The sequence below is a fragment of the Arachis stenosperma genome, chromosome 6 (assembly GCF_014773155.1).
Source record: "Arachis stenosperma cultivar V10309 chromosome 6, arast.V10309.gnm1.PFL2, whole genome shotgun sequence".
Classification (NCBI taxonomy): Eukaryota; Viridiplantae; Streptophyta; class Magnoliopsida; order Fabales; family Fabaceae; genus Arachis; species Arachis stenosperma.
This window is the reverse complement of record NC_080382.1, coordinates 110743179-110767718: the sequence shown is the minus strand read 5'-3', so window position 1 is coordinate 110767718 and position 24540 is coordinate 110743179. Positions and strand designations below refer to the sequence as shown.

Below are 24540 nucleotides of genomic sequence, written 5' to 3'. Positions count from 1 at the left end.
GGATCATCTTGCAGTTGAGGTAACTTGAAGATTTCTCTTATTTTGTCCAGATGGAAGTACATAACTTTCCCTCTGACCATGGTTCTGTAGGTATGGTAAGCGGTTCCAGTCATTCTCTGCTTATCTGTTAGCCACAGATTTGAGTAGAATTCCTGAACCATATTCCTTCTAACCTTTATTTCAGGATTGGTTAGAACTTCCCATCCTCTGTTTCGAATTTGCTCTTGGATCCCCGGATATTCATCTTCTTTCAGATCAAACTTCACTTCCAGGATCACTGACCTCAGACCCATTATTTTGTGATAATGGTCTTCATGTTCTTTGGTTAAGAACTTCTCTTGATTCCAAAGATTCTTTGGATTGTTCTCTTTCTTCCCTCTTAAATTGGTTTGCTTTCCCTTAGGAGCCATGATCTTGATGAATCTTGGCTTTAGTGATCACGAAAAAGCACACCAAACTTAGAGGTTTGCTTGTCCTCAAGCAAAAGAAAGGAAGGAGAAGAGAGAGGAGAGAGCAAATTCGAATGGTGTGTGGGAATGGTGAGGCCGAACGTGTTCTTATAAGGGGGGGAAGGAGATTTCAAAAAAATTGAGAATAGATTTGAGAAGATATGGAGAGGATTTGAGGAAAGGGTGAGTTTTTGAACAAGATTTGGGATTAATTTGAGATAGATTTGAAGAGTGGTTTAGATTTTTGAAGATTTGAAAGTGAATGATGAAGGGTTGAGATGTATTTTTGTAGAAAAGTATGGGTAAGAAAAGGAAAGTTTGAAAAAATTTGATTTGAAAACAAAATTGTGGTCCCCCCACCTTTCTGGCGTTAAACGCCCAGAATGGCACCCATTCTGGCGTTTAACGCCCATTTGTTGCCCCTTTTGGGCGTTTAACGCCCAGCCAGGTGCCCTGGCTGGCGTTAAACGCCAGAATTCCTTTATCACTGGGCGTTTTTCTAAACGCCCAGGATGCTGCACACCTGGCGTTAAACGCCCAGAATGGCACCCATTCTGGCGTTTAACGCCCAAAATGGCACCATTCCTGGCGTTAAACGCCCAGAATGGTACCCATTCTGGCGTTTAACGCCCAAAATGCCCCTTACTGGCGTTTTTTCGCCAGTAAGCTCTTTTTCTCTGCTTTTTGAGCTGAATCCTTCTGTAACTCTGTGAATTCCTTCATTTTTGATACTTGCTTCTGTAAAAACAAATCATATAACCTCTTAATGACTGGGTTGCCTCCCAGCAAGCGCTTCTTTACTATCTTTAGCTGGACCTTTACTGAGAATCACTCAAGTCTCAGTTTTGAGCATTCCTGCTCAAAATTGCCTTCAAGATAATGCTTGATTCTCTGTCCATTAACAATGAACTTTTTGTCAAAATCAATATCCTGAAGTTCAACATACCCATATGGTGACACTCCTGTAATCACATACGGACCCCTCCACCGGGATTTAAGTTTTCCTGGAAACAATTTGAGCCTAGAGTTGAAGAGCAGAACTTTTTGTCCTGGCTCAAAGACTCTGGTTGACAACTTCTTGTCATGCCACTTCTTTGCCTTTTCCTTATAAATTTTTGCATTTTCAAAGGCATTGAGTCTGAACTCCTCTAGCTCATTTAACTGGAGCAATCTTTTTTCACCAGCTAACTGAGCATCCATGTTTAGGAACCTGGTTGCCCAGCAGGCTTTATGTTCCAGTTCCACGGGTAGGTGACATGCCTTCCCATACACCAGTTGGTATGGAGAGGTTCCTATAGGAGTCTTGAATGCTGTTCTGTATGCCCACAGAGCATCATCCAAGCTCTTTGCCCAATCCTTTCTTCGGGCTATCACAGTCCGTTCTAGGATTCTTTTTAGCTCTCTGTTAGAGACTTCAGCTTGCCCATTTGTCTGTGGATGATACGGAGTTGCCACTTTATGGCTAATTCCATATCTAACCATAGCAGAGTATAGCTGTCTATTACAGAAATGAGTGCCCCCGTCACTGATTAGTACTCTGGGAACACCAAACCTGCTGAAGATGTATTTCTGGAGGAATTTCAGCACGGTCTTGGTATCATTAGTGGGTGTAGCAATTGCTTCTACCCACTTAGATACATAGTCCACTGCCACCAGAATGTAAGTGTTTGAGTATGATGGTGGGAATGGACCCATGAAGTCAATTCCCCATACATCAAACAATTCTATCTCTAATATCCCTTGTTGAGGCATGGCATATCCGTGAGGCAAGTTACCAGCTCTTTGGTAACTGTCACAGTTACGCACAAACTCTCGGAAATCTTTATAGAGAGTAGGCCAGTAGAAGCCACATTGGAGGACTTTAGTGGCTGTTCGCTCACTTCCAAAATGTCCTCCATACTGTGAACCATGGCAATGCCATAGGATCCTTTGTGCTTCTTCTCTGGGTACACATCTGCGGATCACTCCGTCTGCACATCTCTTAAAGAGATATGGCTCATCCCATAGGTAGTACTTGGCATCTGAAATTAATTTTTTTCTTTGCACTCTGCTGTACTCCTGGGGTATGAACCTCACAGCTTTGTAGTTTGCAATGTCTGCAAACCATGGAGCTTCCTGAATGGCAAAGAGTTGCTCATCTGGGAAAGTCTCAGAGATCTCAGTAGAAGGGAGGGACGTCCCAGCTACTGGTTCTATTCGGGACAGATGATCAGCTACTTGGTTCTCTGTCCCTTTTCTGTCTCTTATTTCTATATCAAACTCTTGCAGAAGCAACACCCATCTTATTAGCTTGGGTTTTGAATCCTGCTTTGTGAGTAAGTATTTAAGAGCAGCATGGTCAGTGTACACATTCACTTTAGATCCTACTAGATAAGATCTAAACTTGTCAATGGCATAAACCACTGCAAGTAATTCTTTTTCTGTGGTTGTGTAATTCTTCTGTGCATCATTTAGAACACGGCTAGCATAATAAATGGCATGCAGAAGTTTGTTATGCCTCTGTCCCAACACTGCACCAATGGCATGATCACTGGCATCACACATTAATTCAAATGGCAATGTCCAATCTGGTGCAGAGATGACTGGTGCTGTGACCAGCTTAGCTTTCAGGGTCTCAAACGCCTGCTGACACTGTGTGTTAAACACAAATGGTGTGTTAGCAGCTAGCAGGTTACTCAAAGGTTTTGCAATTTTCGAAAAATCCTTTATAAACCTTCTATAGAATCCTGCATGCCCCAGAAAGCTTCTGATTGCCTTAACATTGGCAGGTGGTGGTAATTTTTCAATTACCTCTACCTTTGCCTTATCCACCTCTATTCCCTTGCTTGAAATTTTGTGCCCAAGGACAATTCCTTCAGTCACCATAAAGTGACATTTCTCCCAGTTTAAAACCAGGTTAGTCTCTTGGCACCTTTTCAGGACAAGTGATAGGTGGTTAAGACAGGAGCTGAATGAGTCTCCATATACTGAGAAGTCATCCATGAAGACTTCAAGAAATTTCTCCACCATATCAGAGAAGATGGATAGCATGCATCTCTGAAAGGTTGCAGGAGCAATACACAGACCAAAAGGCATCCTTCTGTAGGCAAACACGCCAGAAGGGCAAGTAAATGCTGTTTTCTCTTGGTCCTGATGATCTACTGCAATTTGGTTGTAACCTGAATAGCCATCCAAAAAGCAGTAATAATCATGACCAGCTAGTCTTTCTAGCATTTGGTCTATGAATGGTAAAGGAAAATGATCCTTTCTGGTGGCTGTATTGAGCCTTCTGTAATCAATACACATACGCCACCCTGTGACTGTTCTTGTAGGAACCAGTTCATTTTTTTCATTATGGACCACTGTCATGCCTCCCTTTTTGGGGACAACTTGGACAGGGCTCACCCAGGGGCTATCAGAAATAGGATAAATAATCCCAGCCTCTAGTAATTTAGTGACCTCTTTCTGCACCACCTCCTTCATGGCTGGATTTAGCCTCCTTTGTGGTTGGACCACTGGTTTGGCATTATCCTCCAACAGGATTTTGTGCATGCATCTAGCTGGGCTAATGCCCTTAAGATCACTTATGGACCACCCAAGAGCTGTCTTGTGTGTCCTTAGCACTTGAATCAGTGCTTCCTCTTCCTGTGGATTTAAAGCAGAGCTTATAATCACTGGAAAAGTTTCACCCTCTCCCAGAAATGCATATTTCAAGGATGGTGGTAGTGGTTTGAGTTCAGGCTTAGGAGGTTTATCCTCCTCCTGAGGAATTTTCGAAAATTCCTTTGTTTCCTGTGGTTCTTCTTGATCAGGTTGAACATCCTTGAAGATGTCTTCAAGCTCTGATTCTAGGCTTTCAGTCATATTGATCTCTTCTACCAGAGAATCAATAATGTCAGCGCCCATGCAGTCATTTGGTGTGTCTGGATGCTGCATAGCTTTTACAGCATTCAACTTGAACTCATCCTCATTGACTCTCAGGGTTACTTCCCCTTTTTGTACATCAATGAGAGTTCGTCCAGTTGCTAGGAAAGGTCTTCCTAGAATGAGAGTTGCACTTTTGTGCTCCTCTATTTCCAGCACCACAAAGTCAGTTGGAAAGGCAAATGGCCCAACCTTGACAATCATGTCCTCTATTATGCCTGATGGATGTTTAATGGAGCCATCAGCAAGTTGGAGGCATATCCTGGTTGGTTTGACTTCTCCAGTCAACCCAAGCTTTCTGATAGTGGATGCAGGTATTAGATTGATGCTTGCTCCAAGATCACATAGAGCTGTCTTGGTGCAAGCACCTTCTAATGTGCATGGTATCACAAAGCTTCCTGGATCTTGAAGCTTTTCTGGTAAGCTTTTCAGAATGACTGCACTGCATTCATCAGTGAGAAATACTTTTTCAGTTTCTCTCCAATCCTTCTTATGACTTAAGATCTCTTTCATGAACTTAGCATAAGAAGGTATTTGCTCAAGTGCCTCTGCAAATGGAATCTTTATTTCAAGAGTCCTTAGATAATCTGCAAAGCGGGCAAATTGCTTATCCTGCTCCGCTTTGCGGAATTTCTGAGGATAAGGCATCTTGGCTTGATATTCTTCAACCTTAGATGCTGCAGGTTTATTCCTTACAGAAGTGGTTGAAGAAGCCTTTTTAGAGGGATTACTGTCAGCACTCTCAGGTGTCTGATCCTCCCTTGGCGTCTGAACGCCAGGATTGGGTGGAAAATGGGCGTTTAACGCCAACTTTTCCCCCTTTTCTGGCGTTTGAACGCCAGAACTGGGTAGGGAATGGGCGTTTAACGCCAGCTTTCCCTCCCTTTCTGGCGTTTGAACGCCACTAGCATTCCTCTCTAGGCTCTTACTGTCTTCAGAGGGATTTTGAACAGTGGGTTGGTTATCCTCTGTCAATTGTTCCTTATTTGGTCTTTTGCTCTTTTGGGCAGTGTTATCCAGTGTCTTCCCACTCCTCAGTTGAACTGCTTGACATTCCTCTGTTATCTGTTTAGATATTTGCTGTTTTGCTTGATTCAACTGCAGTTCCATGTTCTTGTTAGCAACTTTAGTTTCATGGAGCATTTCTTTAAATTCTGCTAACTGTTCTGTCATCAGGAGCAATTGTTGATTAAGCTCAATCATCTGTTCTTGAGGATTAGGATCAGTGACTACTGTCATGACTTCCTCTTTTGGAGAGAACTCATTGCTAGAGTATAAATATTGGTTTCTAGCAACAGTGTCTATAAGCTCTTGAGCCTCTGCAATTGTCTTCCTCATGTGTATAGATCCACCAGCTGAGTGGTCTAAAGACATCTGAGCTTTTTCTGTAAGCCCATAGTAGAAGATGTCTAACTGTACCCACTCTGAAAATATTTCAGAGGGGCACTTTCTTAGCATACCTCTATACCTCTCCCAGGCATTGTAAAGGGATTCATTATCCTCTTGTTTAAAGCCTTGGATGTCCAGCCTTAGCTGTGTCATCCTCTTTGGAGGGTAAAAGTGATTCAGGAATTTGTCTGATAACTGTTTCCATGTCTTTATGCTTGCTGTAGGTTGGTTATTCAACCACCTTTTAGCTTGATCTTTTACAGCAAATGGAAACAGTAATAGTTTGTAGACATCCTGATCCACCTCTTTATCATGTACTGTGTCAGCAATTTGTAAGAACTGTGCCAGAAACTCAGTGGGCTCTTCCTGTGGAAGACCGGAATACTGGCAATTTTGCTGCACTATGATAATGAGTTGAGGATTTAGCTCAAAGCTGCTTGCTTTGATGGGGGGTGTACAGATGCTACTCCCATATGCAGCTGTAATGGGGTTAGCATATGACCCCAGAGTCCTTCTGGACTGTTCAATTCCACTTAGGTCCATGATGAATAAGGGGAATGATATGGATTGCAAGTAGATAGATTTTTTTTTTTGAATTAACCGAAAAAAATAAAATATAACAAAAGGAAATTAAAATAAAAATTCGAAAATCAAAAAGAAAATAAAATCAAAGTAAATTGAGAACTGAATCAATTAGTTAATTAAAAAGATTTTGAGATTATCAATTAGAAAGATATGATTGAAAAATTTTTATGAAAAAGATTTGATTTTTAAAAAGAGGAAAGAGAAAAACAACAAAAAGACACCAAACATAAAATTTTTAGAAAATCAAACACTAATTTTCGAAAATTTTTTAATGGGAAAAACACAAAGAGGACACCAAACTTAGAATTTTTAAAGATCAAAAAGAGACTAAGGACATGCAAATTCGAAAAACTAAAAGAAAAACAAAAGCATGCAATTGACACCAAACTTAAAATATGAACTAGACTCAACTAAAAGACTCTAAACCAACAAAAATAAACAGTCCTAATCTAAGCAACAAGATAAACCGTCAGTTGTCCAAACTCGAACAATCCCCGGCAACGGCACCAAAAACTTGGTGCACGAAATTGCAATCACACTTTTGCAATCCCACACAACTAACCAGCAAGTGCACTGGGTCGTCCAAGTAATACCTTACGTGAGTAAGGGTCGATCCCACGGAGATTGTCGGCTTGAAGCAAGCTATAGTTATCTTGTAAATCTTAGTCAGGATATCAGAAATTATCAGGATTGATTGTGAAAAGCAAAAGAACATGAAATAAGTACTTGTTTTGCAGTAATGGAGAATAGGTTGAGGCTTTGGAGATGCTCGGCCTTCTGAATCTCTGCTTTCCTACTGTCTTCTTCTTCAAACACGTAAGGCTCCTTCCATGGCAAGCTGTATGTAGGGTTTCACCGTTGTCAATGGCTACCTCCCATCCTCTCAGTGGAAATGTTCAACGCACCCTGTCACGGCACGGCTATCCATCTGTCGGTTCTCGATCAAGCTGGAATAGAATCCAGTGATTCTTTTGCGTCTGTCACTAACGCCCCGCCTGCTAGGAGTTTGAAGCTCGTCATAGTCATTCAATCATTGAATCCTACTCAGAATACCACAGACAAGGTTTAGACCTTCCGGATTCTCTTGAATGCCGCCATCAATTCTAGCTTATACCACAAAGATTCCGGTTAAAGAATCCAAGAGATATCTACTTAATCTAAGGTAGAACGGAGGTGGTTGTCAGGCACACGTTCATAGTTGAGAATGATGATGAGTGTCACGGATCATCACATTCATCCGGGTTAGGAACAAGTAATATCTTAGAATGGAAGCAAGCATGATTGAATGAGAAACAGTAGTAATTGCATTAATCCATCAAGACACAGCAGAGCTCCTCACCCCCAACCATGGGGTTTAGAGACTCATGCCGTGGAAGGTACACAAAGAAACGTGTAAAAGTGTCATGAGGTACTGGTACAATGTCAAAAGATCCTATTAATAGTAAACTAGTAACCTAGGGTGTACAGAAATGAGTAAATGACGTAAAAATCCACTTCTGGGTCCACTTAGTGTGTGCTTGGGCTGAGCAATGAAGTATTTTCGTGTAGAGACCTTTTCTGGAGTTAAACGCCAGCTTTCATGCCAGTTTGGGCGTTTAACTCCAAGTTTTATGCCAGTTCCAGCGTTAAACGCTGGAAATTCTGAGGCTGATTTGCCACGCCGGTTTGGGCCATCAAATCTCGGGCAAAGTATGGACTATTATACATTGCTGGAAAGCCCAGGATGTCTACTTTCCAATGCCGTTGAGAGCGCGCCAATTGGGCTTCTGTAGCTCCAGAAAATCCACTTCGAGTGCAGGGAGGTCAGAATCCAACAGCATCCGCAGTCCTTTTCAGTCTCTGAATCAGATTTTTGCTCAGGGCCCTCAATTTCAGCCAGAAAATACCTGAAATCACAGAAAAACACACAAACTCATAGTAAAGTCCAGAAAAGTAAATTTTAACTAAAAACTAATAAAAATATACTAAAAACTAACTAGATCATACTAAAAACATACTAAAAATAATGCCAAAAAGCGTATAAATTATCCGCTCATCACAAGCACTCATATTCTCCATGATGCACCAAATCCTTCCTCAGATTGTATGCAACAACAAGAAGCAAAGTTCTGCAACAACAATTGTATGCTTGTTATCTGATTCGAAGTTTAATTTCAAAATCAGTAAAAATAGAATCATTAATTACACTAGCTAAATTACAAATACCAAAAGAAGGTTATCTATATGAATGCATTATGAATCTACCTAGTTGGAGATCATATTGGTTTCTAGCATCTAGTCCAGTAGGAGTGCCACAAGGTGAAAAATCCTTATCTACCTGTTGCAGTTGCATCCTACAAATCAAATTCAACTTCAAAGCATTATTGTGTGAGAAAATTAACAAAGAAAAAAAAGGTAAGAAGAAAAGACTAGAAGAATGATTAGGTGCTTGTACTTGTCTGGAACTTTGCCCTTCTCCTTGTAAGGCTTAACAAGCACTCTTGCATCACACACAAAATGAAGGTTCCCTTTTGAGAGAATGAGCTTCACAGTCTCTGGATAAACAAATGTAACAAATCCGAACATACGCTTCTGCTGGTATGGGATTCTCACATCTTGAACTGGCCCATAAATGCTTCAAGTTTGAGCAACAAAAAGATAAGTCATGAAGTGAGTATACCAAATTTGAAGTTTGAAAAGAGTAAGCTAAGTAGCAACAAAGAAGAACCTAAAGTAGTTGGAAACATCTTCCTTTCTAAAAGTGCTGTCAGCTGGAAAAGTCAAATAGATCTGTCTGGAAGCTGGGTTGACCATCCGAGGGATATTCAAAGAGAAATCACTCCTTTCAAGCCTCAATCTTTCGAATTTGTGTAAGTCCTCGCTTATCATCAAAGCTGCAGCCACAACCCTAATAGCAAATTATGCAAACCATTAGAACTCCATGATGATTAACTTAAGTACATGAGAAATTAAAACCCCACCTTTGAGTTTCATTTTGCTGCTGCTGCTATTGTTGTAGGAGGAAATTCATGCACTTTGGAGAGTAAGGAAAGCTTGAAGATACCATGAGTTGAGAAGCAGTAGCAAGTCTTTGTTTCTGAGCAGTTATAGATCTGAGAAGTTCATAACACTGCTCCATCATCTCAATCTTGCTTGGAGAACCAACCATTACAGCAGCACCGCCACCATCAGCTTCTCCAAGTCCACCACCATGGAGGAACCTGCAGCTAGTGCCATTCTTGCAGTACCCTCTAGCAAATTAAAGACAAGGCTTCCAACCTATTTTTTAAAAGAAAAAATGGTTTAACTAATAAGTAAAATTTTTTGAATGTTTTAGTTTACAAAATGTAAAATAAATATATTAAAAATTTTGACGCAGACGGCGCTTCATATGGCAATGAAGGGACAGAATCTTAAGGTGGTGGAGGAGTTGATCGAAGGAGATCCATCAACTATAAACTTTGTTGACAATAAGGGAAATGCACTATTGCATATAGCATCTAGAAAGGGCAGGGCTCAGGTAAATATATAACTCCATATCAACATAGAAAGACAATCCCCATTTGGCTAAAATTTGTTTGTACAGATTGTAAAAAAGCTTCTTGAGCAGAAAGAAACAAACAAAAGGGCTGTTAAAGCAAACATAGCACTACACTCATTCTGTTTATTCTTATTGCCAACTTAACTCTCTGATTATATTATATTGTTTTCCTTTTGTTCTCACTACAATTATTTATCAACGGCAATTCATCCTAGTCTCTTAGATTATGAAGTCTGATTATGAAGTCTCTTACAAAGGAAACTTAAAATACTCTCTTACAAAGAAAACTTAAAATACTCACTGCAATGACAAATCAATGTCAATGCAGTGCATTGTAGTCTCTTCAATTATCAGCCAAACAAATTTTAAAACAATTCCTATCCTTTTTTTCAAACATTGAGATAATTAACTTTCAAAGGAGCTTCAAAATTTATCAAACAGATCATGTGCAATATTTCTCATTCAAAAACAAGAGCAATTTATCAAATGGATCATGTGCAATATTTTATTTTCAGAAGTAGAAGCAATTTATCAAACAGGTCATGTGCAATATTTCTCATTCAAAACTAGAAGCAATTTATCAAACAGATACATGCACTAAAATATTTCTCATTCAACGAAGCACATCGCTAAAACCCTTAACCAGAGCGGGAAAAACCAACCTAATAGAATGGATCGGAATCGGCGATTAGGAGGTTACCTACTTGAAGACGACGATTAGGAGGCTACCTGTTTGAAGACGATGAAGACGATGCCAAGATATCAGAATACAAAAGACAACGCCGAGATCTCAACGATGAAGGCAACGACACCAAGACTGCAGAAGAAGACGGAGACGACACCTTAGGAGACAGCGCCGAGTCCGCAGAAGATGATGCCGACGGGACCTCAGGAGACAGCGGCGAGATGCAGAAGAAGGCGACGAAGAAGACGACAACGGCGTTGGAGACGACAATGGTATCTGATTGGAGAAGATGAGAATGGTGTTGTTGAGTTAGGGTTAGTGCATGTTTGGGCGCCATTATTTTGTTAAAAAAGATCTTTTTAAATTAGCGACCGTTTTTGCGACGGATTAGTTTATAAAATCGGTTGCTAACTTAAAAATTAGTAACCGATTTAGTGACCACAACTTTAGCGACTGAATTAGCAATCAACTATGTTTTATTCTATTTACTTATCGATCGGTTGCAAAATCGATCGCTAAATTAAAAAATAGCGACCGATTTTGTGACGAAGAGTCCCAAGAACATTCTTTTCTTTGTTTTATTTGCTAATTCGGTTTCTAAATTATAAAATAGCGACCAAATTTATTCTGGTTTTATAAAACAACGCTTTGCTAATTCGGTAGTTATTAGTGACCGATACTATTGGTTGCTAAAATCAGTCGCTAACTTAACAATTAGCAACCGATTTAGTGACTAGTATCTTAGCAACCGATTTAGCGACCAAACAGTTGCTCACTCTTTTCGTTATCAGTTGCAAAATCGGTCGCTAAAAGAAAATATAGTGACCGATTTTGTGATCAACTATCCCAAATACATTACTTTTGTTTTGGTTGCTAAATTAAAAGATAGCGACCGATTTTAGCGACTAATTTTATTTTGGTTGTATTTAAAACTTCTCGGTCGCTGAATGTAATTCTATATCGGTTGCAATAGCAACCAATTTTTTCAGTCACTAAAATCAGTCGCTATTCCAGTATTTTTTTGTAGTGTAAGTTTGTGCTATGTGAAAAAATTTATGTTCTATATCAATAAATTTCTGTGCTCTCCGACAAAAAAATCTATACTGAAGAAACATAAAAATGAAGAAGCGGTGACTCTCGTGCATGCATTTTTTGTTTCGCTGAATTTATTCTACTTGGTTGGAGTTAGTTAAAAAAATGCTTATATATATAGTATCATAATTAACTAAGATGGAGTTCATCTAAAATAAAATCAAATAATTTAATGCATTATTTATGTAAAATAATGAGCAGTGCCATGTAGGATTTTACAGTATTCTGTTAAGATTTTATAGTGTCTGTTAGAGTCTTTTTTTTTTTATCAGCATCAAACTTATTTACTTACATTGAAAATCAACAACTAGCAACATACCCCGATCACAACCATTAACCATTTAAATTTATATTACATAATTTTTTTTAATAAATAGCTATTTAATATGTTTTTAGTTTTAATATGACATAATCTAGCTAGTCATCTGTCAAATAATATAAATTTAATTTAATTTAATTTGTTATATTTTATATTCTCTAATTAAAATGTCATCTTAATATGAATTTATTTTAAAATAATAAATATTTTACTCAATACTTATTTACTTTAGTGAATAAAAAATTTATTTATTTAAAATTTAAAAATTTTTAATTGTCAATTGAAATATATTAACAAAAATAAAATTTATATATTTATTTATTTATGTAATAATATGTTCTGTATTTAACAAAACCATCAATACAATTTTTTTGTTTTATTTTCTCATTTTCTTTTAATAAAATCTAATGATTTATAAAAATGACACATGTAATGCACATAAAATTGTTTGTAGTATTTTAAACACAAGTCTTTCTATACGAGATTAATTTAATTTATTCACATGATTTTTAATTATTAACAAGTTTATTTTCTAGACAAATATTATAAAATGATGGAAATGGTATTAAGCTAGATGAATGAATAGTGTTAGAGATATAACTATTTATATTGTTTTTTTCTATCAGTTTAAGTTTTGGGATAAATGGTATCATGACATATGGTAAAGGTCTAGAGTTCGATATTTAGTAAACTCCAAAAATTAAAAAAAAAAGTAGCACTATAGCATAAGACAAATAAAAAGAGAAAAGTAGGCTTATGCAAAAATGAAACAAATTCAAAATAGACTCTTACTTGAAAGAAATTATTAGAGATATAATCATTCATGTTGTCTTCTTCGACCAACTTAAATTTTGAGATGAGTGATTGATGAGCGGGGTAATTTATACGCTTTTTGGCATTGTTTTTAGGCAGTTTTTAATATGATTTAGTTAGTTTTTAGTATATAATTATTAGTTTTTATGCAAAAATCACATTTCTGGACTTTACTATGAGTTTGTGTGTTTTTCTGTGATTTCAGGTATTTTCTGGCTGAAATTGAGGGACCTGAGCAAAAATCTGATTCAGAGGCTGAAAAAGGACTGCAGATGCTGTTGGATTCTGACCTCCCTGCACTTGAAATGAATTTTCTGGAGCTACAGAAGCCCAATTGGTGCGCTCTCAATTGCATTAAAAAGTAGGCATCTTGGGCTTTCCAGCAATGTATAATAGTCTATACTTTACCCGAGATTTGATGGTCTAAATTGGCGTCAAAATTCCGGTCAGAGACCCTTTTCTGGCGTTAAACGCCAGAACTGGCATAAAAGCCAGAACTGGCATAAAAGCTGGAGTTAAACGTCCAAACTAGCACCAGAGCTGGCGTTTAACTCCAAGAAAAGTCTATGCACGTGAAAACTTCAATGCTCAGCGCAAGCACACACCAAGTGGGTCCCAGAAGTAGATTTCTGCATCATTTACTTATTTCTATAAACCCTGGGTTACTAGTTCACTATAAATAGGACCTTTTACTATTGTATTTTCATCTTTTGATCATCTTTGATCTTGGGATCAGGTCTTTGAACCCTTTTCTATTGTTTCATATTATTTGGGAGGCATGGCCATTCTTATGTATTTTCAACGGTGGAGTTTCGACACATCATAGATTAAGGTGTGGAGCTCTGCTGTTCCTCATGAATTAATGCAATTACTACTGTTTTCTATTCAATTCAAGTTTATTCTTGTTCTAAGATATCCATTCGCACTTCAACATGATGAATGTGATTATCAAGTGACACTCATCACCATTCTCACTTATGAATGCATGCCTGACAACCACTTCCGTTCTACCTGAAAACAAGCTTGAATGCATATCTCTTGGCCTCCTGATTCACGACGCATGGTTGCCTCTCCTGACAATAGAACCTTCCATTCCGTGAGATCAGAGTCTTCGTGGTATAAGCTAGAATCAATTGGCAGCATTCTTGAGATCCGGAAAGTCTAAACCTTGTCTGTAGTATTCCGAGTAAGATCTGGGATGGGATGACTGTGACGCGCTTCAAACTCGCGACTGTGGGGCGTAGTAACAGTGTGCAAAAGGATTAATGGATCTTATTCCGACATGATCGAGAACTGATAGATGATTAGCCCTACGTAACCCGTAGCCGGACCATTTTCACTGAGAGGATGGATGGTAGCCATTGACAACGGTGATCCACCTATATATAGCTTGTCATGGAAAGGAGTACGCATGACTGGATGAAAGCAGTAGGAAAGCAGAGATTCAGGAGGGATAAAACATCTTCATACGCTTATTGAAATTCCCACCAATGAATTACATAAGTATCTCTATCTTATTTTATGTCTTGTTCATCTTTTAATTATCAAAATCCCATATCTATTTGAATCTGCCTGACTGAGATTTACAAGATGACCATAGCTTGCTTCAAACCGACAATCTCCGTAGAATCGACTCTTATTTACGTAAGGTATTACTTGGACGACCCAGTACATTTGCTGGTCAGCTGCACGAAATTATGAGAGAAATGTAAACTCACGATTTCGTGTACTAGTGATATCATGATAAATAGTGATAGTTTTAATATTTTATCAAATGGTTGAATATATGAATGTAGCACCTCGAATTATGTCCTCTTTATTACAATGAGAAGAGAAGTGTCAATTCGGACTGCACTTATTTGGTAAATTAATAATTAGCATAATTCTATAAAAAATTACAACACAGGGCAAAATAATTATATATATAGAGAGAGAGACGCACACACAAAAGACAACTCGATATAGAGCATATTTTGCGTTATGCTAAAAAGTGTAATATAAACAGCTTGATGCAAATAATTCAATTTTATTTGGGAAAGGAAACAAAAATAAATGTTTTAACTAAACATAAAGAGCTCTTGATATCACCAAAACTTGAGAATTGAACCCATTTTTAGAATTTGTAAAACTTAGTATGTGTTTAAATTACAGTTTATAAATTAAATTTTGTATAAAATTGATTTTGTAAACTTAATTTTGGTGAAAAGTAAATTTGTGTTAACGTGATTTATATTTGACAATTTTTATATCAAAATAGATTATAGTAAAATAAATATTATTTAGATTATACTACTCAAAATTACTTTTAGATAAAAAATACTAAAAAATACATCAATTTAAATAATTTTTTATATTATTCTATTATTTTAATTTAGATATTTAAATATATCTTATTAATTAATTTTATAATAAAATTAATATTTACTTATTAAATTAAAGTAATATATAACAGTTGACAAAATATATTTTAATACATAAAAATACTAATAAATATTAAATTAAAAGATAAAATACTAATAAAATACATAAAAAAATATTTTATACAAAATTAGTACATAAGAACACTATTATTTTTACTGCATGTGATTAATAATTTGATCTCTAATCGAGTCTCGAATATAGTCTATTTCTGCAGAAGAGCTAACAATTAAAATTTGATCAGAACTTTCACTAACATAATTATTATCTTCTCCATCAAGAATGTTTATATATTCATATTGATTAAGTTCAGTATAGTTTTAGAATGTTTTCTAATAAAATTATGAAAAAAGATTATAATAAAAAGTAAATAAAATTTAATTATATGAATAAAACTAAATAAAAAATAAAAATTTTATACACAATATAAATATAGTACAGCAAATGATAGAAAAAAAAGAATTTATATAAATAAGAAATAATAAAAATACCATAAAATTAATAAAATACCCAAGAGATCACACTACTGGAAAAAAAAGTCAATAACATTTGTCATATAAATAAAAAAATACAATAAAAATAAATAAAAAATTGTAATACCCTAACTACCAAAGCTCACGCTTCCGGCTGCGCTACTCTGATAGCTCGGACATTACGACGACTCTTATACTATTTATTACTAAAATATGAGCCTGTTTGAAACTTTAAACCGCAAATACCGTTCCCGAAAATACTTTCGTTCGATAACGTACATCCAAAGAAACCATACAACTTACGAAAACTCATAAAGAGTACATCCATATGTATACATACATATATATAAATAATATTACAGACATTAACCAATACAATTCCTATCCCTCTTATAGAATATATCAAGATAAAGGCAAGGGTACAATAATTAATAATCCAAAGCAATACAGAACATCACAACAATAACTAAATAAATTCTTCGTAACTTCTGCGCCCATATCCTGAAAGGGGAAAAATGTAAGGGGTGAGAACATCATCCTCGAAAGGGTTCTCAGTAGAGGGTTTTTGGGAATTACTGTAATAGGATACATGAAGATAAGCCGTACCAGTGATTAATAACCATCTTATGCCTCTTTTCAAAAAACAACAGTTTACAATAAAAGTAAAGTCAGAAATCTTTTTTTGAAAGAGGAACCGTTCAATTCTCAAAACATCAAAGCATTTCAAAAAGGTTTATCTATACTGAACCAAAATAACCTTTCATATCTTATTCCAGACCAGAACCACAAAACCGAAATCAACCATCGGTCCATCTCATTCAACCACGGCCCTAGGCCCAAGCAATCCAACCACAACCAATCCACCACAATCCAATAGAGTTCTAGATGCAAACACAAGTAGGAAGATGCAAACACAAACAACAGTTATTGCAAGTAGAACAATTAGCAGTTAATCACATAGGCAAACCAAGTACAATATGCATACCCAAACAATGTCACATAGATGCATATGATGCATGCCTGTCCCTAGTGGCTGATGATATCATCTGTCGGTTATATAGCCAACCTGACACGTCCTGGTAGCTAACCATGGACAGAAACACCCATCGCGGAGCAAGTAAGTTTGAGCTACAACCCCCTTGCTACTACCCGCTCAACCCGGAGCCAGTGGAATAACCACTACTGCGGCTACTACCCAGGCGGGTGTTTAACAGCTCAACCTGGAGCAAGTGGAATCACCACTACTACCGCTACTACCCAGGCGTCACAGTCTCTAACCTGGAGCAAGTGGGACGAACCACAACCCTTGCTACTACCCAGGTATCACAGTCTCTGACCCGGAGCAAGTGGGACAAACCACAACCCTTGCTACTACCCAGGTATCTCAAGCATATATTCATTCAGTTCCAACCATGGATCAACATCCATCTCAGCCATCCGGCTTAATTTCATAATTCATAGTTAGCCATACGGCCCACAACTCATTCGGCAATCAGCCATAAAACAATATCATACACAACTATTCCGGCTCACGGTTCAATCCAGAACCAGCCAATATTCATAATCATACACAGCCTTTCCGGCCCATAACAAAACAGCACTTCCATATTCAACATCATCAAATTCATAAAACTGGCATTTAAGCCATAAATCACTTTTCTCAAGGCATTTCACTTTGAAATCAAACTTTAACTCTTTTCAGCCTTGGCTTTAAAGGATCTCATTTCTCAAATCATCTCAGGCTCATAAGCCAAATTTTCTAAAAGTGAGTTCCCTTTTTAAAATAAAGCCACTCTCAGCATTCTCTTTCCAAAACTTCCAAAACCATGGAAAGTTAAAGATTCATTTTGGGAACATTCAAAATCACCCATCCAACAATGGGATTTTATAACAAAAGTTTCTTGCCAGGGTCCCAAGTCTTTAGGGAAGGTCAACTTATATAAATTCCTTAAAATTCATTGAAACTCTTAAAATCATAAATCCTCGGTTCAAGTAAATAAAACTGAATTTATCATAAAACCGATCATACAAAATCACAAGTTCCAACCCGGTCCAAAAATCAACTCATTTGAAACGGAACCGGTTCATTTGAATCAAACCACTTTCAGGTTTCTTTTTGGAACCCATTTTTTCAACTCTTCCAAAATGCCTCAAACTTGATTACTCAATCAAAAGTCTAGGTTCCTTTAAAAAATCACTAAAACTCCTTTTTATATTGAAATCAATATTAAAGCATCATTCTTTCCTTCAGTGATTCAAACGGTAAAAATAGTTCAGTTCTAAATAAGCCGAACTCAACGTATAAGGTTCATCAAATAAATTAAGCTTGAAAACATAAATATCCTTTTAATAAATCAAATAATACAATTTCTCAAATCCAACCCTTTTTAAATAACCTTACAAACAATTGTAGGATTTTGTAGAAATTTCAGCAGCACCTCCCCTAAAACTTGGACTTTTGCCACCCGGTTCGGGTCCCAACTAAACCATTTCTCATTCCTTTTCAACAGCTCAAAACCAGAAATCAATTTAAAGCAAGCTAAATCCAACAATTGCCTCAGTGGCGTATCTCAAGGATACCATTTCAAAATCAACTCAATATCGATCGATATAACTCATTTCCAAAGCTTTAAAGAAACGGTTCAATAACAAATCATTTGTCCAAAACCAAATCAATTAAAATAAACCAGGCTAAATTCAAAAGTGCATTCGACTTTTCACATCATTGAAATAATTGACTCAATTCAAACCAATCCTCAACGGTTTAAACTCAGATTTCAAATCTTTAAAGAATCCACTTCAAAACATTATATTTCACAAAGCCGCACAACAACTCAGCCAAACCAACATCCATAATCATTCAAGTCAATCAAATAATACATAAGGCAGATACAATCACTAAATATACAATATCTCACATCAGTATCCATATGTAATAATTCCAATACATAAAACATAGTTTTTGGAAAGCGCCCCTACCTCAAAACGCAAAACCATAGCCCAAACGCGTCACAGAATCCTTTCTGCCTCGACCCAAAATCAACAATCAAAATCCCGGCAGCCAAAACCTCGGTTCCAAGCCACTTTCGCAACCATCTCAACAACTCTAATCGCAACATACAACAACCAAACTCAATCTTATAGCAATTAACGCCACAAACCTCAGCGTGAGATAATAGAATAATAACGAAAGGGCTTTCAAATCAAAACGCTTACCGAACCGAAGGAGGAACGACTGAACCGACACAGCGGCAGTCTCCGAACCGGCTCGGCGGCAGTCTGGCAGCCACCTCAAGCGGCAGCAATGACCTGAACCATAAGCAGTGACAGTGAGGTTTCCAGAAGCTCAACGAAAAGGGGAACCAACTTAAGGCCCTTACCGATAGACTTTTCCGGCGACGGCAAGGGCAACCAGAAGCTCCGGCGGTGCTCCCGAAAATCACATAACCACTCCCAGCGGTCAGAATCACAGAGACGCAGCTCCCTTTCTCCGGCAGTGTTTTTCGGCGACGGTAATGGCATTTCCCGACGGCTAGGCACGGTGGCGCGAGTCAACACGGAACCAGACAGAGCGGCGGCGCTCGTCGGCGGTAGCAGCATCCTCGGCGGTGCAGACAACGGCAGCGCTGGCTTCTGCAGCAGCCCCTCGCGAGCGCTCCCCCCTCTCTCCCCCATCGATGGTAACAACGTTGGCACTGGCGGCGAGGCGCGGCGGGGCACGCTAAGGGCTGAGCACGGCGGTAAGGCCCCCTCCGCTCTCTTCTTCCTCTCTCAGATCTCCCTTCTGGCCGCGACGCTGACCACATGCCTCCCTCCTTCTTCGACTCGACCTGACGGCGGACTCCTAGGCGGCGGCAAGGACTTCGGAAGCTTGCGGTCTACTCAGCGATGGCAGTGAGATGCGACCGGTTGGATGACGGCGCGGCATAGTGGCGAACTGAACGGCTACACCACGGCACTGCAGACAGCTCCCCTCCAGCTCAACGGCGACGAGACGCGCCTCCCTCTCTCTCCCTCCCGCTGGCTCACGATTTCTTCCTTCTCCGTGGGTATGGGGAAAACTATGAGTTATGTGTGGTGAAGGGTGAAACGGCGCTGGAGTGAGGGATGAGTGGGTTAGGGTTTTTGAGAAAAATTAGGGTTAGGGGCATTTTGGTAATTTTACTTAAAAATAGGGATAATATAGTAATTAGAAATAAATTCTAATCCAACAAAAATTAATGTATAGAAATACTATTTGCCCATCAATCATACAAATTATTTTTCGTAAAATGCCCAAATCAAAATAATTAGAAGTAATATACTTAATTTCTTCATTTTTCAAAATAGCAGTAATAATATTTAAAATATTACTTATCTAATCCAAATCTTATAAAATCCTTATTATTTCAAAACTATCAACCTTATACTTTAAATATAGAAAATAATCTAATAATTATAAAATTGGATAATAATTATAACTCATCTCAAATCCAATAAATCAAAACTTGCCTTAATTATCCTTAATAAAATAATCTTTGAAATTAAGGCTATAAATAACTATATGATTTGAGACTTGATCATAAAAAGTCTTTTCAAAGATTCTGGGTCTTACATTCTACCCACCTTATAAAAATTTTCGCCCTCGAAAATTGATACAAAATGAAAGAAATTCCATAACAGTTCACCTTTGAACACATTTAAGGAAGAAGCAAAAATATCTCAAAATATAATCATATATACGATTTTCAAATACTTTGATTGTCATAAGCTTAAGGATGTAAAGGTAGGAGTGTGATTGCAAAGCAAACGTTACAAGGTAGGCTCAATGCAAAAGTTAACATGGGTCAATCATGTGATAGAAGGGCAAAGCATTAAAGGCTATAAAACAGGATGGAGTTAAAACGACGTGCTTAACCTCTGCACACTAATCTCATATCAACCTCAAAGTTTCAACTTTCCAACTCCATCAAGCACTTTACAAACCCCAAATTCGATCATTAGCCTGACAACCACAAACCCGTTCGCAAGGAACAAAACACCCACAACTCATACGTTGCACACCTACCGCTTCAACTTCCGTATACACATCACGTCTTAAAGAACTAACGTATCGCGTTACTACGTCTACAAATTGTACGTGATATCAAAACAATTCTCGAGTCTACTCAGAAGGATACAAGATTTAAAAAGGAGAGTCAAATGTCAAGGATAATACTCAAAGATTTGAGAGAATGTATCCAATTTCCAGACAAACAAAGACGCGCAAGCAATGAAGTTTGCTAGACACAATTCAATTGACAACTTCAAAGATAACCCTTGGATCAAAGAAGTTCAATAGGATCAACAAGAAAACCAACGCATCAGTTTGAAACAAACTCAAACTGAGTCGATGAAGTATGAGGTTTACAGAAGAGAATATTTCAAACCCAAGACAAAACTCACAGAACTCAAGAGCACGATTACAAATACTTTCGAATACATTGTTTTTAAAAGAATCGAAAACTTGCAAGAAAGTCACCTCGCAGTTTAAAAGAAGGTTAAGCAACAAACATCCTTCAAAAGAGTAACAAAAACATAAACGTGGCTTTGCTTTAATACAATCTCGTGTTGAAGTAGATTATGCAGAGTTTTAAAAACAAGGTGCTCACACGTTTGGCTAAAAGCTAAAATATTTCCTCAAAACATTTTAGAAAGATAATTAGGTGTACAACTTAACCAAAAGCAATCATAAAACTCGGAAGAGAAATCAAATGCTTGTTCAAAATTTCCCAAAATTCATATTCAAACAAGTATGTATAGCATTTATGGCAAGGACGAAAGAGGAAGTTAAATTCTCTTTAGAAAAGAAAATCCGAGGTAAAAATTTGCTTACAGTTGGTAAGAAAACAAGTGGTGCGTTACAAACGAACAGGTTTCCATTAAACAAGAAAACTTTTCAAAACCTCATTTAAAATAGCGCATGTCAACTTTAAAACAATTTTGTCAAAAATTGAATAATGGTTTCAATCCCAATCAAACAACAGAAACTAAATTTCATTTAGAATTTCTTCAAAGAGACTTCAAAACTTCTTTAAAAGTTCAAAACAACTCCAAAGTGTTCTTGAAATCACCATCTCAGAAGGACATTCAAGGAGATTAGAATGTACTTAAAAGGAGTCAAGCCATAAAAGAAAGAATCTCAAATCAAAATAGTTAAAACAAGATCCACTAGGCGTGACACATCAAACCAGCTTTCAATTGACGCAAAAGAATACAAAAATCATAGAAAAAGACAACTTAATCATTAGTAACTTCTCAAGGATAAATCTTTGACTAAAAACTCTGTTAGAGACAATGAGAAGATAAACGATGCAGTAATTTGAAACGAATCAAACTGACTCACATAAGGATGAAATTTACAAGAGAAGGAGAACCAAAACCAATGGTAATGTTCACAAGGTGCAAAAGATTAGTTAAAGACAAAGTCAAGTTTGACGTCCGTAGAGATGAAAGGCTTAAGAGAGAATTTAGTCCGTTCATAAGAAGAAAGCTATGAGTCCAACATTTTCAAAAGAACAACAGTGGCATAAACCATGTAGTATGCTAAATCAGACTCAAATAAAAATGAATTAAGTAAAGTTTATCAAACAAAACTCGACCGGAATAAAAGCGAAAAATCCTTCCTTTCCAGAATTTCGGAAAATATCCAAATACATAATCAAATGAAGATGTGCATTGGAACTATAGTAAAATTACTAGAAAGTCAAATTGTAATTTAAGGTAAATGCAGTTCCATAAACCAGTAAAAACACAAGCGAGGTATTGGAAATAGATAGTTGCAAAGCGGTATGAGTAATCTTCAAAGTTTCATATATAGAAAAGTATATATCTAATCAACAGCAATTTATAAAATCTCAAAATTGGCTGTGATCACTGTCAAGTAAGAGAAAAACTGAATCAACAATTTCTCAAAGAATGAAATCAGAACCCGGAGTTAAAAGTCACAGCACATTAAGACAAGTTCAAGGCTATATCAAAGAATACTTGAATCAAGAAGGACTCAAATAGAGAAAGGTAGATACAACAAGGATTTTAACCAAGCATATGCACTTAAGATCAAACAAGAATGCATATGAATAGAAGAATGAAGTTGAAAAATCAAGCTACTTTTCAAAAGAACTAGCAACAAGAACTTCAAGTTAGAATATGAAAGAACAGGCCGACTCGAACAAAATTCAAGACACACAACTGAATAGCCTCGAGAAAAAGTTTCCAACGTTCCCAAAACCCGCGATTCGCTTTACTCAAAACTCGGATTTCATCTATGATAACCCATCAGTACTTTCATATACATAATTCACTAGTATTAAGCCGGCCAAACTTAATACCAAGAATTATGCAACGCAAGACCAACAGCGTTAATCAATAGATCGTCATGTGCATAGAGCTCTAATTCTCGTCATTCGACAAGACCTAATACATGACAAACGTTCAGAGTATGCAACTGAAGCATAGTTGGTCCATTCCTCAGGCTCTACAGGAAGGACTGCTCTGATACCATAATGTAATACCCTAACTACCAAAGCTCACGCTTCCGGCTGCGCTACTCTGATAGCTCGGACATTACGACGACTCTTATACTATTTATTACTAAAATATGAGCCTGTTTGAAACTTTAAACCGCAAATACCGTTCCCAAAAATACTTTCGTTCGATAACGTACATCCAAAGAAACCATACAACTTACGAAAACTCATAAAGAGTACATCCATATGTATACATACATATATATAAATAATATTACAGACATTAACCAATACAATTCCTATCCCTCTTATAGAATATATCAAGATAAAGGCGAGGGTACAATAATTAATAATCCAAAGCAATACAGAACATCACAACAATAACTAAATAAATTCTTCGTAACTTCTGCGCCCATATCCTGAAAGGGGAAAAATGTAAGGGGTGAGAACATCATCCTCGAAAGGGTTCTCAGTAGAAGGTTTTTGGGAATTACTGTAATAGGATACATGAAGATAAGCCGTACCAGTGATTAATAACCATCTTATGCCTCTTTTCAAAAAACAACAGTTTACAATAAAAGTAAAGTCAAAAATCTTTTTTTGAAAGAGGAACCGTTCAATTCTCAAAACATCAAAGCATTTCAAAAAGGTTTATCTATACTGAACCAAAATAACCTTTCATATCTTATTCCAGACCAGAACCACAAAACCGAAATCAACCATCGGTCCATCTCATTCAACCACGGCCCTAGGCCCAAGCAATCCAACCACAACCAATCCACCACAATCCAATAGAGTTCCAGATGCAAACACAAGTAGGAAGATGCAAACACAAACAACAGTTATTGCAAGTAGAACAATTAGCAGTTAATCACATAGGCAAACCAAGTACAATATGCATACCCAAACAATGTCACATAGATGCATATGATGCATGCCTGTCCCTAGTGGCTGATGATATCATCTGTCGGTTATATAGCCAACCCGACACGTCCTGGTAGCTAACCATGGACAGAAACACCCATCGCGGAGCAAGTAAGTTTGAGCTACAACCCCCTTGCTACTACCCGCTCAACCCGGAGCCAGTGGAATAACCACTACTGCGGCTACTACCCAGGCGGGTGTTTAACAGCTCAACCTGGAGCGAGTGGAATCACCACTACTACCGCTACTACCCAGGCGTCACAGTCTCTAACCTGGAGCAAGTGGGACGAACCACAACCCTTGCTACTACCCAGGTATCACAGTCTCTGACCCGGAGCAAGTGGGACAAACCACAACCCTTGCTACTACCCAGGTATCTCAAGCATATATTCATTCAGTTCCAACCATGGATCAACATCCATCTCAGCCATCCGGCTTAATTTCATAATTCATAGTTAGCCATACGGCCCACAACTCATTCGG

General features: G+C 37.5%; 1 protein-coding gene across 1 annotated transcript; it reads right to left on the bottom strand.

Moving 5' to 3' along the window:
* Positions 1-8402: 8402 nt before the first annotated feature.
* LOC130934404 (zinc finger CCCH domain-containing protein 53-like) lies at positions 8403-9564 on the bottom strand (the record flags this gene model as incomplete). The annotated part of the gene is made up of 5 exons (XM_057863979.1): positions 8403-8461; positions 8571-8659; positions 8755-8940; positions 9034-9213; positions 9341-9564. Coding segments are annotated over 5 exons (738 nt in total), but the record flags the coding sequence as incomplete, so codon positions are not given.
* Positions 9565-24540: the final 14976 nt, after the last annotated feature.